The 15,330-nt window shown below is 36.0% G+C and overlaps 1 protein-coding gene across 1 annotated transcript in view; it reads right to left on the bottom strand.

Moving 5' to 3' along the window:
- Positions 1-15,330, bottom strand: part of GNAQ (G protein subunit alpha q) — a 292,811-nt gene that overhangs the window by 52,474 nt on the left and 225,007 nt on the right. The window contains exon 5 of the mRNA XM_007459886.1: positions 13,793-13,922. Within this exon, the coding sequence (XP_007459948.1) occupies positions 13,793-13,922 (130 nt within the window). The remainder of the gene's footprint in view (positions 1-13,792; positions 13,923-15,330) is intronic.

Here is a 15,330-nt window from a genome sequence, read left to right as displayed (position 1 = left end):
CAGGAATGTTCCCTCCCACCACTACTTTTCAGTACTGTAGTGGAAGTCCAACCTAATGCAATGAGGTTGAGAAAGGGAAATAAAAAGTATATAATTTGGGAAGAAATAAAGCTTTTGTTTGTTCACAGATGACATGATCATTCATACAGAAAGTCTGAGAGAAGTGATGACAAAAATCCTGGAACTAAGCAGTGACTACAGGCTGGTTGCAGCACACAAGGTTAATGCAGCATACAAGGTTAATACAGCATACAAGGTCACTTGCCTATATACCAGTAATGAACAAATGGAATTTGAAATTAAAAACACAATATCATTTACATTAGGGGGAAAAAAATGAAATGCATAGGTGTAAATCTAACAAAATATGTACAAGATCTAAATGAAGGGAACTACAAAACTCTGATGAAAGAAATCAGAGAACTAAATAAATGCGGAGCTATTTCATTTCCCAGATAGGAAGATTCAATAATATCAAGATGTCAGTTTTTCCTCACTTGATCTACAGATTCAACACAATCCCAATCAAAATTACAACAAACTGATATCAACAAACTGATTCTAAAGTTTATATGGAGAGGCAAAAGACCCAGAATAGACAACGCAATACTGAAGAATAAAGTTGGAGGACTGATACTATTTGACTTCAAAACCTACCTAATAAAGCTGTCATATCAAGACGGTATTAGCGAAAGAACAAATAGAGAACCCAGAAATAGACCCACATAATTATAGTCAACTGATCTTTGATAAAAGAGCAAAGGCAATAAGATGGAGAAAAGACAGTCTTTACAACAAATGTTGCTGGAACGACTGGACATCCATATATTAAAAAAAAAAAAAAAGACTCTAAACACAGATCTTTCACAAAAATGAACTCAAAAATGGATCACAGACCTGAATGTAAAATGCAAAACTATGAAAATCTAGGATGAAAATCTAGATAACCTTGGTTGGTATGGCAATGATGCTTTAGCTACAACACCAAATGCACAACCCGTGAAAGAAATAATTGATCAACTAGACTACATTAAGATTAAAGACTACTCTGCAAAAGACAATGTCAAAAGAATGAGAAGACAAGCTACAGACTGGGAGAGAATATTTGCAAAAGATGTAACTGATAAAGACTGTTATCCAAAATATACAAAAACCTCTTAAAATACAACAGTAGGAAAACTAACAACCAGATGAAAAAATGGATACCTGAACAGCTCACCAAAGAAGATATGCAGATGACAACTAAGCATATGAAAAGACGCTCCATATCATATGTCATTAGGGAAATGCAAATTAAAATAAAGAAATATCTCTACATACCAATTAAAATGGCCCAAATCTGGAACACTGACAACACCAAATGCTGGGGAGGATGTGCAGCAACAGTTTTCATTCAGTGCTGGTGGGAGTGCAAAAATGGTACAGCCACTTTGGAAGCCAGTTTGGTAGTTTTTTACAAAACTTAACACCCCTTTATCATATGATCTAGCAATTGCACTTGTTGGTATTTGTCGAAAGGAGTGGATAACTTATGTACACCTAAAAACCTGGACATGGATGTTGACAGCAGCCTTATTTATAATTGCCAAAACTTGGAAGCAACCAAGATATCCTACTGTAGGTGAACAGAATAATACACTGCAGTACATCCAGACAATGGAGTATTACTCAACACTAAAAGGAAATGAGCTATCAAGACATAAAAGGACACGGAGGAATCTTAAATGCATGTTAATAAGTTAAAGAAACCAATATGAAAAGTCTACATTCTGTATAATTCCAACGTAGGACATTTGGAAAACGTAAAACCCATGATACCACAATGGTCAATACATGTCATTATACATTTTTCAAAATTCATACACTACACAACAGAAAGAGTGAACCTTAAAGTAAACTATGGACTTTGAGTGATCATCAACTGTCAATGTAGGTTCACTGATTGTAACAAACGTACCAGATGTTACAAACCCCTTGTTAGGATGATGATAATGGGAGAAGCTACACATGCATGGGGGAAATTGCTGTACTTTTTGCTCAATTTTGCTATGAACCTAAAACTGCTCTAAAAAAATTAAGTCTCTTTATATATAAAAAACAATTAGACTCCCTAAATATCCCTTCCCCCCACCATTCCCCCCCTGGTAACCATAAGTTTGTTCTCTAAGTCTGTGAGTCTGTTTCTGTTTTGTAAATAAGTTCATTTGTATTATTGTTTTTTTAGATTCCGCATATAAGCGCATATACTGACTGACTTACTTCACTCAGTATGACAATCTCTAGGCCCAACCATGTTGCTGAAAATGGCATTATTTCATTCTTTTTAATGGCTGAGTAATATTCCATTGTATATATGTACCACATCTTCTTTATCCATTCCTTTGTTGATGGACATCTAGGTTGCTTCCGTGTCTTGGCTATTGTAAACAGTGCTGCAATAAACACTGGTGTGCATGTATCCTTTTGAACCATGTTTTTCTCCATATATATATATAGTTAGGGAGTTTGGAACTGACATGTACACACTGCTATATTTAAAATGGATAACCAACAAGGACCTACTATATAGCACAGGGAACTCTGCTCAATATTATGTAACAATCTAAAAGTGAAAGGAATTTGAAAAAGAATAAAAAACAAACAAATCAAAAAAAAAAAAAGAAAACCCAATTAGATAGTAGTGATTTTGTCCAATTCAGTGAATATACTAAAATCCACTGATGTGCACACTTTAAGAGGGTGAATTTGATGTTTTATGAATTAAATCTCAATAGGCTGTTTAATCTCTTCTACTATTTTTCAATTTAGTCTTTTCTACTTCCTGTATGGCTGGACTCCGCTTCTGAAATACTCTTTCCTTCCCAAGTGAGTCACCGGTTCAGCCAGTCTCCCGCCAACGGGTATAGGCTTTCCACCAGCAAGTCTCCCGCAAGCGTGTATAGTCTGTCCACTGCTGCCCTCACCCTGCTGCTGCTACCAACTGGCTTCCTACTGCACAGTCCCCATCTCTTATGAAAACACTGAGCCTCGTCTGTGGACTCACCCAGACTGAAAAGCAGGACACTAGCACTTCTGGTTTGCCTCTTGTATAACTGCTTTATTTCAGCAAAGAACATTTCTGACGTAAGAAAAAAATCTTGATGACAAAAAGAATAATTCAACAGGAATATGCAAAAATTTCAAACTTATAATATACATAATAATGAAGTCTCAAAATATAATAGCAGTGTGGAATTTAAAATATAGACAAGTCTACAACCAAAGTGGGATATTAAATAAAAACAAAAAAACAGACAAACAAAAAAACACCTCAGTCAGTGAGGGGAAAAAAAAAACCCTACACATTGTTTTTCAGATGGCTTTGTTTTTCACCCCCAAAAGTGAGAGGACGTTATTTTCGTTTTTTTCAGGGATTCATTTCTGTATACAAAATATTTTTATAACACAGGATTGTATATCATATATCAAATGACTCTGCCAATGTATGCAATTTTTACTTTACAGGTATATTTTTACTTTATTTATCTAAAAGAAATACATACCTTAAAATAAAAGTTTAATTTAAATTAAATTTAAATATTTAAAATTTTTCCAACGTTCCCATATTGCATAAATGGCTAGTTGCTCTCCAAGTGATTTCAGTATCAAAGAAAAATCACATGCTAGTGGTTAATTATTTATGTTTATAATGTTAAAATGCTGGCGTTAATATTAGCATTTAACTTTTAAATGCATTTAGAGTCAACAAAATAAAGGTGGAACTATGCAAGAAACAATTCAAAACCAAAAAATTTATAGCAAATGTCATGTTAAAATGTCCATTTCCAAAATACAAATGCTTATGCACTACAATTGGGAGGAAAAATTCCTTAAGGAGGACATGTAAAGGACAAAGTTTAAAAGACCAATAAACTGAGCCACACCAAAACGCACCATTTAAGGCAGTAAAAAGCAAGTCACAGAGTAGCAGAAGTTATTTGCAATATAGATAACATACAAAGAGCTTGAATCAAGAATGTAAAAAGGACTCTATGGGGACCTCTCTGGTGGCATAGTGGTTAAGAATCCACCTGCCAACCCAGGGGACACGGGCTCAAGCCCTGGTCCGGAAAGATCTCACGTGCCGTGGGGCAACTAAGCCCGTGCTCCACAGCTACTGAGCCTGCGCTCTAGAGCCTCTGAGCCACAGCTACTAAGCCCGTGCGCCTAGAGCCCAGTGCTCCGCAACAAGAGAAGCCACTGCAATGAGAAGCCAGAGCACCGCAACAAAGAGTAGCCCCCGCTCACCGCAACTAGAGAAAGCCCGCGCACAGCAACGAAGACTCAACGCATCCAAAAATAAATAAAAAATTCAAAAAGAAAAAAGAAACTGATTTCTTTAAAAAAAAAAAAAAGGACTCTATGTTAATAATGTTTTTCCAAAAAGTCAGATCAATAGAAAACTGGCAATAGAATCAAATAGGCACTTCAAAAAGAGGACACCCAATGGTAAAGAAATACATAAAGAACTCAGTCTCATTATAATCAGGGAAATGCAAATTGACACCACAGTGAGATGCTACTACACACCCATTATAATGATTAAAATTGAAAAGCTGACCATATCTTTGTTAGCAAGGATATTGGTCAACAGGAACACACATGTACTGTTGGTGGAAGTGTAAACTGTTTTCAAAGTTCAAACTGGTGGTGTAGTGGGTTGAATGGTGACCCCCTCAAAAGGTATGTCCATGTGATAACCCCTAGAACCTGTGACTGCAACCTTATTTGGAAAAAGTCTTTGCAGATGTAATTAAGTTAAGGATTTTTATATGAGATCATTCTGGACTATCTACTGGGCCCTACATCCAATGACAGGAGTCCTTTTAAGAGACAGCGGAAAAGACAAAGACACAGACAAGAAGGCCACGTGAAGACAGAGGCAGAGACTGGAGCTATGTAACCAGAAGGAATGCCCACAGTCACCAGAAGCTGGACGTGAAAAAGAAGGGATCCTCCCCCCTTATAGCCTTCAGAGGGATTTCAGCCCTGTGTATCTGATACCTTGGACTTCTAACCTCCAGAATTATGAGCCAATAAATGTCTGTGGTCATAACCCACCAAATTTATGGTGATCTGTTACAGCAGCCCTAGAAAATGAATATAGGCAGTATCTAGTACAGTTGAACATATACATTCCCTGTGAACTCTAATCAGGAGAAAATCAGGCACATATAAGGCAAAAAACATGATAAGAATATTCATATCAGCATTATTCATAATAGTCCCAAAGAGAAAAACCACTCAGATGTCCATCAAAAATAGGATGGAAAAATAAATTGTAGTATATTCATTTAATTGAATAATATAAAGTAATAAAAATGAAAAACTGAAGCTACACAACATGGATTTATCTAATAAACTTATTCTGAACACAAGAAGGTAACACAGAAGTATTCATTTACTTTCATTTATATGAAGCTCAAAATACGCAAAATTAATCTACGGTGTTAGAAGTCAAAATAGTACCCTTGGGGAAGAGGAAACGGGGTGGTTTTAATAGACATAATGTTAGAACCTTGCACCCCAAAATTTGAAATCACAATTTTAAGTGCATGTGGAACGTTTATAAAAATTGACCACTTCAATGACAAAAGCAATGCCCTAAACAATAAATGGTGACATTCATGGATGGTAACATTCAATACTGTAAAGTTGAGAAACCAACCTCAAATTTACCTATACATTTATTAAAATTCCAATCAAATTTGTGTTTTGGTATTTGATAGGCTGATCTTAAAATTCAAATGAAAGACTAAAAAACCAAGAATAGCCAAGAAAATTCTGAAGAGCAACAAGGTAGGTAGACTTGATACTCTAGGTATCTAAACTGTTGATCTGATAACTTTTATATTGCCACAGGAGTAGTAAATACATCAATCAAATAGAGGGCCCAGAGAAAGACCCATGTGTGTAATAAAACTTGACTCACATCTCAAGTGTCATTAATATTGATGGGAGGAAGGACTATCAGATGAGCTAACAAAATAAAAAAATACATCTGCTTAAAGGCCTTGGAGTGCTAAACAGTAGTGAAGAAATACCAGGTCAGAATTTGGGGAAGGACAAGTCTGGAGAAGTGAGCCCAGGTTTTGGGGCCACTTTCCCATGGAGGTATTTGCTGATTCTGGAGATGGCAGCTGAGAGGCCTGAGGGGATGAGGCTCTAGTGAACCATAACTGCTTTGTCCTAGGCTATGCACTGGGAGTGAGGGTATGCCCAAGGAAACAGGCACCTGCAGCTCAGCTCTCTAGCCACCAAAAGGGCTAACATGAAAAAGACTGACAATACCAAGGGTTGGCAAAGATGGGAAGTGACAGGAACTTTCTGACATGGCTGGCAGGACCGTAAATGGGTTCATTCACTTTGGAAAATACTTTCACCTTATCTATTAAAGTTGAAGATATGTATTCTCTATGTGCCCGCAATTCTACTCCTTGGTATACAGCCAACAGAAATGTAAAGCCAGGTACATCAAGGGACCTTTACATGAATATTCACGGAAACGTTATTTGTAATATTCCCATACTGGAAATACATGGAAAGTCTATACTTAGTAAAATGGATAAACAAATTGTGGTATTTTTAGGCAACAGAATACTATATGGCAATGTAAATGAATGAGTTATGTAAAATATATATACCTTACAAACATAACACTGAGCAAAAGAAGCCAGACACCAAAGTTTATATAAATAGCATACTGCTTTTAAAGGTCAAAAAACACACTATTTGATTCCCTTCGTGTAACAGTTAAACACTAGTAAAAACTATAGTGTTCAGGAATGCATAGTTAAGCATTAAAACTAAAGAGAGAAGCAAAGAAGTGATTATCTTACAGAACTGTGGTTACCTGCTGGGGGAGGGGCACTAACAGGGCTTCAGTGGTCTTACAATGTTCTATTTCTTGACAGCGGTTTTGGACGCACAGATGCTTTGTGATAAACCTATGCTCTGCACGTTTTTTGTATTTGTGTACTTTTCATATATCTTTCATAATTAAAAAGGTAAGAAAACATCAGTGGAGCTGGATGATGGATTTATTATTCAATACATGGTATTGGACCAACTGAACAGAAATATGGCTAGAATATATTAAATCTTTACTTCCTATCACACGTAGAAATCAATTACAGGTGTATAAAAAAACTAGGAAAAGCAAAAACCTTGTAAGTTTTAATAGAAAATATGGGATGGATCTTCATATTCTATGGAATAAAAGTAATTCCCGAAGAAAATACAATAATACAACCAATAAAGGCAATGAGTGAGCTGACCACATTAAGATGAAAACTCTTCTATAAGATAAAGTGAAAAGACAAACCACACACCAATAAGTTCTATATGTATAACCAGCAAACAGTAATAACCAGACTACTTAAAACTGCGTATGTATCAACTGAAAAAAGAGACAACTCCACTGGGGATTGGGGTGAGGGAGAGAATAGGCAAGGGTAGGAAAAGGTGATCCATATTACAAACAACCTGGCTGGCTGAGATGAAACATGGTAGGGCATATTCACATAATGGAATGAGACGGTGATCTAAATAAATGAATTAGAGCCATGTGTTGCAACATGAAAAAAATCTCTAAAAACAATGTTGAATTAAAAAAAAAGGACAAAATGCAAAATAAAATCATTTTATAATAATAAAATTTATAATCATGCATACTATTGAAAATCCAATATTACGTATTCCATATCAACACATATATATATAGTAAAAACATGAAAAAAATATGCTTAGGAATGATAAATGTTAACTTGAGGCCAGTGGCTTCTTCTGAGGAGGGAGAGAAAGGAATCAGGGAAGTTTACACAAAGACTTTGATTGTATCTATACCATTTTGTTTCTGTGAAAATAAAGATTTAAAGCAGATATGTCAAAAATTTCAAGTTCTCCATAATTTTATAGTCTCCTGTATCACTGAAATAGTTTATAAAAACAAAGGTAAACAAAATCCACTTCCCCAGCTATTCTCAGTTTTATTCTTACACCAAGCTGTGGGTTTAGACCCCATGTTACTGGCCCATCACAAACTTTGATACTATGGCACCAACTTACACTGAAGGAAGCTTAAGAAACAGGCCTCGTGATTCTGATATTTGTCTTCCTGGAGGGGAACCATCAGGGATATAACTTACTACCTCCTGCAGCATCTCTGTACAAAGTTGAGGGAATAGTCACTTGGAGGGCCCTGTACCAGGAGAAGCTAACTTTTTCTTTTTATATAGACACAGTGAATCTTGTAACAGACCATGGTTACTTCCTTTTATTGGTTGCTAAGAGACACTTGACTAAATCTATGGACTACCACTAGGAAAGGTACCTGATTGCCTGATTTGTATTTTATTTTATTTTATTTTATTATTATTTATTTTTTTTGCGGTACGCAGGCGTCTCACTGTTGTGGCCTCTCCCGTTGCGGAGCACAGGCTTCGAATGTGCAGGCTCAGTGGCCATGGCTCACGGGCCCAGCCGCTCCGCGGCACGTGGGATCTTCCCAGACCGGGGCACGAACCCGTGTCCCCTGCATCGGCAGGCGGACTCTCAACCACTGCACCACCAGGGAAGCCCCTGATTTGTATTTTAGTTCTTCATCTCACTCTCCAATCCTTACTGTCCTTTCATCCAGATTTTTCAGGTGATTTATTTTATCCTACTGTGTGTATGTGATTATGTACACACACACACACACAGGCATATAATATAAAGGAAAAATCTGATAGATTTCTATTATATTAAAATTTAAAACTTCTGTAGATCAAAAGGCACCATTAAGAGAATAAATGGCAAGCTACAAAGTGGAAGATGTTTGCAGTACACATGACAAAAGGTTCACATCCAAGAGTGTAAGGAACTCCCACAAATCAGTAAAAAAAAAAAAAAAAAAAAGATGGAAAATTCAAAAGAAAAATGGACAAAGTTGGTAAACAGCAGAGCTAAAGTTCCAGTCTGAAGTCTTACTTTATTTTACTTAAAAAAATTATCATTTCACGTATTTGTAATGCCATCACCTAGCAACAATGACAATCACGCTTTACACTTTGGTCCTGGTAGAAAATCTTCCATTTTCTTTTTTTTTTGGGGGGTGGGTGGGTGGGTGGGTGTGCTAATAACCTTCCCTATAATAAGTGTATATATGTGATTTGTTGTGATTACAGAAATCAGATTATACCAAATATACTACTTTGCAATCTTTTTCATATAATTCATCTTTGAAAAAAAAACTATTGCATAGATTACACTAATATGGGTTCCATATAGTCTTTAAAAGATTTCCAATATACATTCACACAAAAGGTGTCCCTGTGGGTCTGCTTCCCCACACGCTTACCAGCACTAAGTGCAGGTCTCTGGTTCAGACTCATAAATGGTGATCAGAATACTTCCTTCTGGCTTCCTTCAAGCATTGAGAACAAAGCAATTAAGGAGGAGTAAAATAATGAGCAAACAGAAATGCCAGCTAATGAAAAGGGTGTGGGAAGGAGTTTAGAAAAGAAACAGTGGCTGAAAACGAACAAAGGAATGAGGAAATGGGAAAGGGGTTAAATATAAAAAAAGTAGGGCGCCTTTCAGGAATATTCTTGTTAATCAGGCCACAACTCTGAGTCGTATACTAAAGACTGAGGGGCAAGATGTAGTTTCTGATTTCATAATTTGATTAAGAGTCGATAAAGGAGGGCTAGAACCAATCCCATTGAGACTGGATATCTTAACCCAAGCTCTTACTTTTGGAGTTCAAATTTCTTCTCCTCAATTTTTAGTCAGTTTCCTCCCCCTAGGGCTGAATTTTATCTGGAGAAAAAATTCCCAAACTTCACTTGAAGTTTTTAGAGCAGAACAAAGTACATGTTTCACACTTTTAAGGAAAATGTTCAGACTCTGGTTGCAGCTGAATAACTTCAAAATGGCTTCATTTTAAAACTTAGTAGAGGAGAAATATCTGAAGGAAATGCATATTTTAGATTATTTGTTTTAATCTAGTTTAATTACTGGTAAAGGATCTCTGGCTGGTCTCATGTGAGTATAACAAGAGTTTAGAGGTGAAGAGGGGGTTCAACTCCTGCAGGGTCAGGATTTTCATTCTACCTCTATGTTCTTGGCCACCTTTAACAGTTCCTCTTGCTTTTCCTCTCAGTTTATCCCTAACTTCTGGAAGACACTGTGAAGCAGGGGAAAGAAAGCTGGTCTAGAAGGGGAGGAATGGGGGCCCTGAGTGACCTGGGCCATGGGCCTTAATCTCTCCATTCTTGTATCCTCAGCAAACCTGATCTTCTCACTTCACGGGAGGTCAGCTGGTGAGACTCAAATAAGTAATGGTTTAAGCAAGTTTTGAATAGGCACAAAGCGCTAAGGTATTATAAATGTCTACTCTCTCCTTTTACTATTCTTTTTTAAATCAATTGAGCAACTCCAAGAATCAGATTTGAAGGATAAATGTTTATGGGAATCCATCTTGGTTCAAAGGAGGACCTGGGGTACAGGGAACTATCTCGATATTTTAATAAAACTAAAACCTAATTGGTTGTGACCATTTCAAAAGAATTAATGTAAGTTAGAAGCATACATTCAAAAAGGAAGCATCGGAGAAAAGGGGCCTAAGTCTTTGGGATTCTATAAAAAGCTTGGTCTGCAAGACAGTCCCTGAGTCAATATCTGAGAAACAAGTTTGTATTAGTACTCAGATACTCATGTAACAGAGAACCACAAAAAACAAGGACTAAAAGACAGAATCTGGATACACACTGATGAGCTGAAATATGTTATGTGAATGCCTTATTGTGTGCTCTGGCTTTCAGGGGTACTGAAATAATGTACGCGTGAAAGAATCACAGCAGAGTAACTGGCTCCGTGCTGGTGTGCTATCAAAGGGAAACCAAGAGAGCACAAAAGGAATATGTAAATCAACACAGCTCTACAACCCTGATTATGCTCACCTGCTATTTGATAACATATTTCCTTCTTTGGAGGAAAAAAAGTAAAGAAAGAAATTCATTCCCCAAACTCTTGGGAGGCTGAGAATCTAGACAGACAAAAGCACATCTACATAAAAAATTTGAAGATTAATACATAATAAAAGCCAAAGCAATAATCTAAAATAAAATACTTCCCTTAGCTGCTTTTGCTTGTGGTCTGCAATGTATTTTCCACAGTTCCCCAAGATAAAAGGGAGATTGTCAGTATCCATCTCCAGGTTTTTCTCACAAATATATATCAGGGGAAGTACAACAAAGTCTGCTTTGGATTAAAGTTATGAACATCAGATTTCAAAACCAAGAACAAAATGTTTTAGGAGTCTATTCCAGCTTTGTCTCACCAAACCCTGAAAATGTGGGGAAAGTAGAATTCTATAGTTCTGAGTTTTTTTTAATGATTTAAGAAAGTAGAGAGGCAATGACATTTTCATATATTACTATAACAGGAAAAGAAAAAAGAATAATGGACTACATCCTGACATTAAAAAATACTTTTGACAGTGTTTCCTAATTACCAACAGTGATGACTACGGCTAACATGGATGAAGAAATTAATGAGTAGTATCTTTTTCTTATAATGTTTAAGATCATCTCCAATACTACCATCAGGCCTGAGTGATATCTGCCTGATATCTGAAAAGAACACCATAAACTTACAAGGTAGGCTTTAAAAATATTCACAAGTGGTTAGGGAGTCCTAATGAACAATAATAGAGTAATTATTTTAATTTGTAGCATAAGGCATCACCACAGGAATCAAAGAAACTGATGTATTTTTAGATGTGTGTACTGCTTATACGTTGAATGGCGAGTTACTGTGGAAACTTTCATTCTGTGGAAACTTTCATTCTGTGGAAACTTTAACTGGATATATGTGCTAGAATTAGCTGATGAGTTGCAAATTTTAAAGTGGTAAACTGATTAGCATTAAATCACAAAATATATTTCTTTATAAATAGAATGCATTTATCTCACATAAAATGTGTATTGATAAACACTTGTTTTCCTCTAGCTATATGTAAACAGTGACATAAGAAATAAAATTATGCATGCGTCTTACATCTTCTGTGCAGTTGAAAAATGTCTTAAATTTTATTTCACTGGACAGCAAACTAAAGAAAAGAAATGATGACCTTTATAACTAAGGCCTTCCTTCTCTCGGACTCTCTATTTTGACAGAAGCATCCCTCTTTTATGAGGTCCTTTACGACAATGTTGATTTTTTTTTTCCATTTCTGTATCTCTTTAGATACCCTGGTATCCAGCACATAGTAGATGAGCGCTCAAAATATTTTTTGTCTTGATTCAACATTCAAAGAAATAAAAAATGTTGTCATATGCTTCCAAGATATGTAGTATGTTTAAAATACTATACCCAAAGATTATGGAACAACTAACAGATATAAAAATAAAAATACGTATAGAGATGTCATAGCTCAAATTCTGATGGTAACTGCTTAACTCAAAGTGTGATAACTGATTCTCATATATCTTAGCATGCTTTTCAGGCACTTTGCATTACGGCTACAGAGGGCAAATGGCTGATAAACCTCACTGTTAAAAAGAAGTCCCTTAAATAGCAAGATATACATGAACAACAAAAAAAAGAACTTCTTTGATTGGTTCAAAAGCCCATATACTTGTAACCCAGGAAACATTTGAAATGCATGAATAGGTAACTCAGCTTTATATGGGATATTGGTTCATAACTCTTCATCAACCCTACGTACAAAAAAAATGCTATGTAGGACTTGATATGTATTTTAAGAGATATTAATACCTGCAGAAAAATAAAATATTTAAAAGGACCAAGAAGCCAGAATTCTTATGTACCAAAAAAACTGTACAAAATCAGAAGTACATTTTAATATGCCAGATCTTATTTTAATCAGCTATTGGGGATACTCACTTCCTTCTCTTTATTTTCTACCCTATTAGGAGGAAATTCAATATCTACTATTGGCATGTCCGTCTGCAAACTCTGCCTCTAACAGTATAACAATGGTGTCTTCTCCATTCTCCCAATACACACCGAACTCCAGATCAAAGTCACGGTTTTCTGTGCCCCTTAATTATCCTCCACAATCAACTCTGACTCACCATGGAGCCTTTATCGTCCTAAAAATCCATATTTATACTTGTTAGAATTTCATGCAATAGGAAGGAGATGACAACACTGAATCAGTTCTCCAGACAGGCATATCAAGGATGCTTTTTCAATCACCCAGTGCTTAGCAGAGACAAAGTTATGCAGTAGCCTATAGAATTCTCTAAGAGCAGAAAGGCCACATCACTAGGACACTTCTTGGCTCCAGAAGAAACTGATTTAGAGCCCAGCTGCAAAGTCATTCACATTTGCCAAGAGAGGTTTTGAGTACTCTTTGGGACCCACCCCTCATACAAACAACAATTTAAACAAAATGAAAACAGAACAAAACAGGCTGACTCACTCCAACACTCCCAACTCCATCCTGTAGGAAGAAGGCTATAAAATAATGTGACAATTAGCCTAGGGATTTCCTTGTTATTTTCATTTTCAGAGCCCCCACGTAGTGTTAGAAGTATCACATAGGGTCCAATTAGACCTGAACACACAGACCTGCTCAAACATCTCCCTGTTCTGAGTATACCACATGGTACCACAGGGTTATTTAAAAAAATTCCCAAATCAGTAGTTAAGAAAGCAATGAAGTCAGTTTACCCCATACCCTATCATTTATTTGTATCAGATGTTAAAATGAGAATCCATTGCCCGTCCACAGAGCACTCACCTCATTGTCTGACTCCACGAGAACTTGATCGTATTCACTAAGCGCTACTAGAAACATGATAGAGGTGACATTTTCAAAGCAGTGTATCCATTTTCTTCTCTCTGACCTTTGGCCCCCTACATCGACCATTCTGCAAGGTTAATAATATTCATATTAATAGCACATAAAAAATATCAATATAAAATAGCACATAAAATATTCATATTAATAGCACATAAAAATATCAATATTTATCAATATTGATAAAAATATCAATATAAATATAGCTTTAATTACAAACTTAGGAAACCTACTCTCTAAAGAGAATGGTCATCAAAACCAATCCAATTAACACTTATTGAACATCTACTAATTTTCTGTTACCTAACAATCAAAGTCAAGACATTCTGGGTAATAACTCATTGCACTTATTAGAAAGTTACCTGATATGTATAAAAATTATAATTTTGTAAAAAAAAAAAAAAAAATCCTGTGCCAAGCCAAGGAAAAAGGCTGTTTTATTTAATCAAGCACAGAAGAGTCAGAAACAAAGCGAGTTTTATTTGTGTTCAGCTCTAATGGCAAATACTGACTTCAGTTTCTTTTCCTATAAAATGAGAATGAAGATCCTCATGTATTTCTCAAGGAAGCTACTAGGAATGACTACAAATGCATTTAAAAGATGTAAGATGCTACGTATTTCAACATGGGTGTGTAATGCTTCAACTAACTGCAAACAAAACCTCACTGATCTTCATCAGGAAGGTAAGCTTTTGGGGCTGTTTTTTCTTTCCAGTAGACAATAATTTGGGACAGTCCAATCATGTTGGGTAACGTGGTGCAATCAGCCTTATGCACAAGTCAACTTGCTAAACTGCTAGTTGTTGTATGTATAAAACATCAAGATGCTATAAGAGGCCACCATTTGAACTATATCGAGGACTTGTTTTTACACATCAATTCTGTGCTCAGGAATCAACACTGGCATGAATTAATTTGAGTGCTAGTGTACATAGAAAATATCTAGCAGAACTTGGTAACGAGTCCAAGTTTCTTCAAATTGTTGAATCCATAACTTGACTAAAATATGCACAATGTTTACAAGATAAAATATTTTCAGAAAATGAGAGTTTTAGGTATGAAAGTTTGAGAGTAGGGCTCTTTAAGTGTTTGTTGAAAACTGCAGTTGTTCCTGGTATTTTCCTGCCTCTAAGGGTCAAACCTAAACTAAGAAATCAAGAATCTTCCAGTGACTGCTTTGAAAAGTTTCCTATGAAAGAGATATCTGAGGGGCAAAACAATGGATCCAGGGAGACCTATGAACTACAGACATCAAAACTAGAATTCTTAGGTCTTTAGAAATATTAAAATGCTAGCTCTTCTCTGATGTCAGGTCAATAATATGCTCATTTATATAAAATCCTCATTCCATGGAATCCTGTCATGCTAAACCCTATAAGATGTTTTTGATGGCAGCAAGAAATTATTCTCCTAAGTCATTACTTTTACTGAAGTGCCAAAGAATGTCCTTTAAAAGCTAGTGCCCAAAATGTAGGGAA

Source organism: Lipotes vexillifer, unplaced genomic scaffold (assembly GCF_000442215.2).
Source record: "Lipotes vexillifer unplaced genomic scaffold, Lipotes_vexillifer_v1.1 scaffold1429, whole genome shotgun sequence".
NCBI classification, from domain to species: Eukaryota; Metazoa; Chordata; class Mammalia; order Artiodactyla; family Lipotidae; genus Lipotes; species Lipotes vexillifer.
Note: the sequence above shows the minus strand (reverse complement) of the source record. Positions and strands in the feature narration are given on the sequence as shown.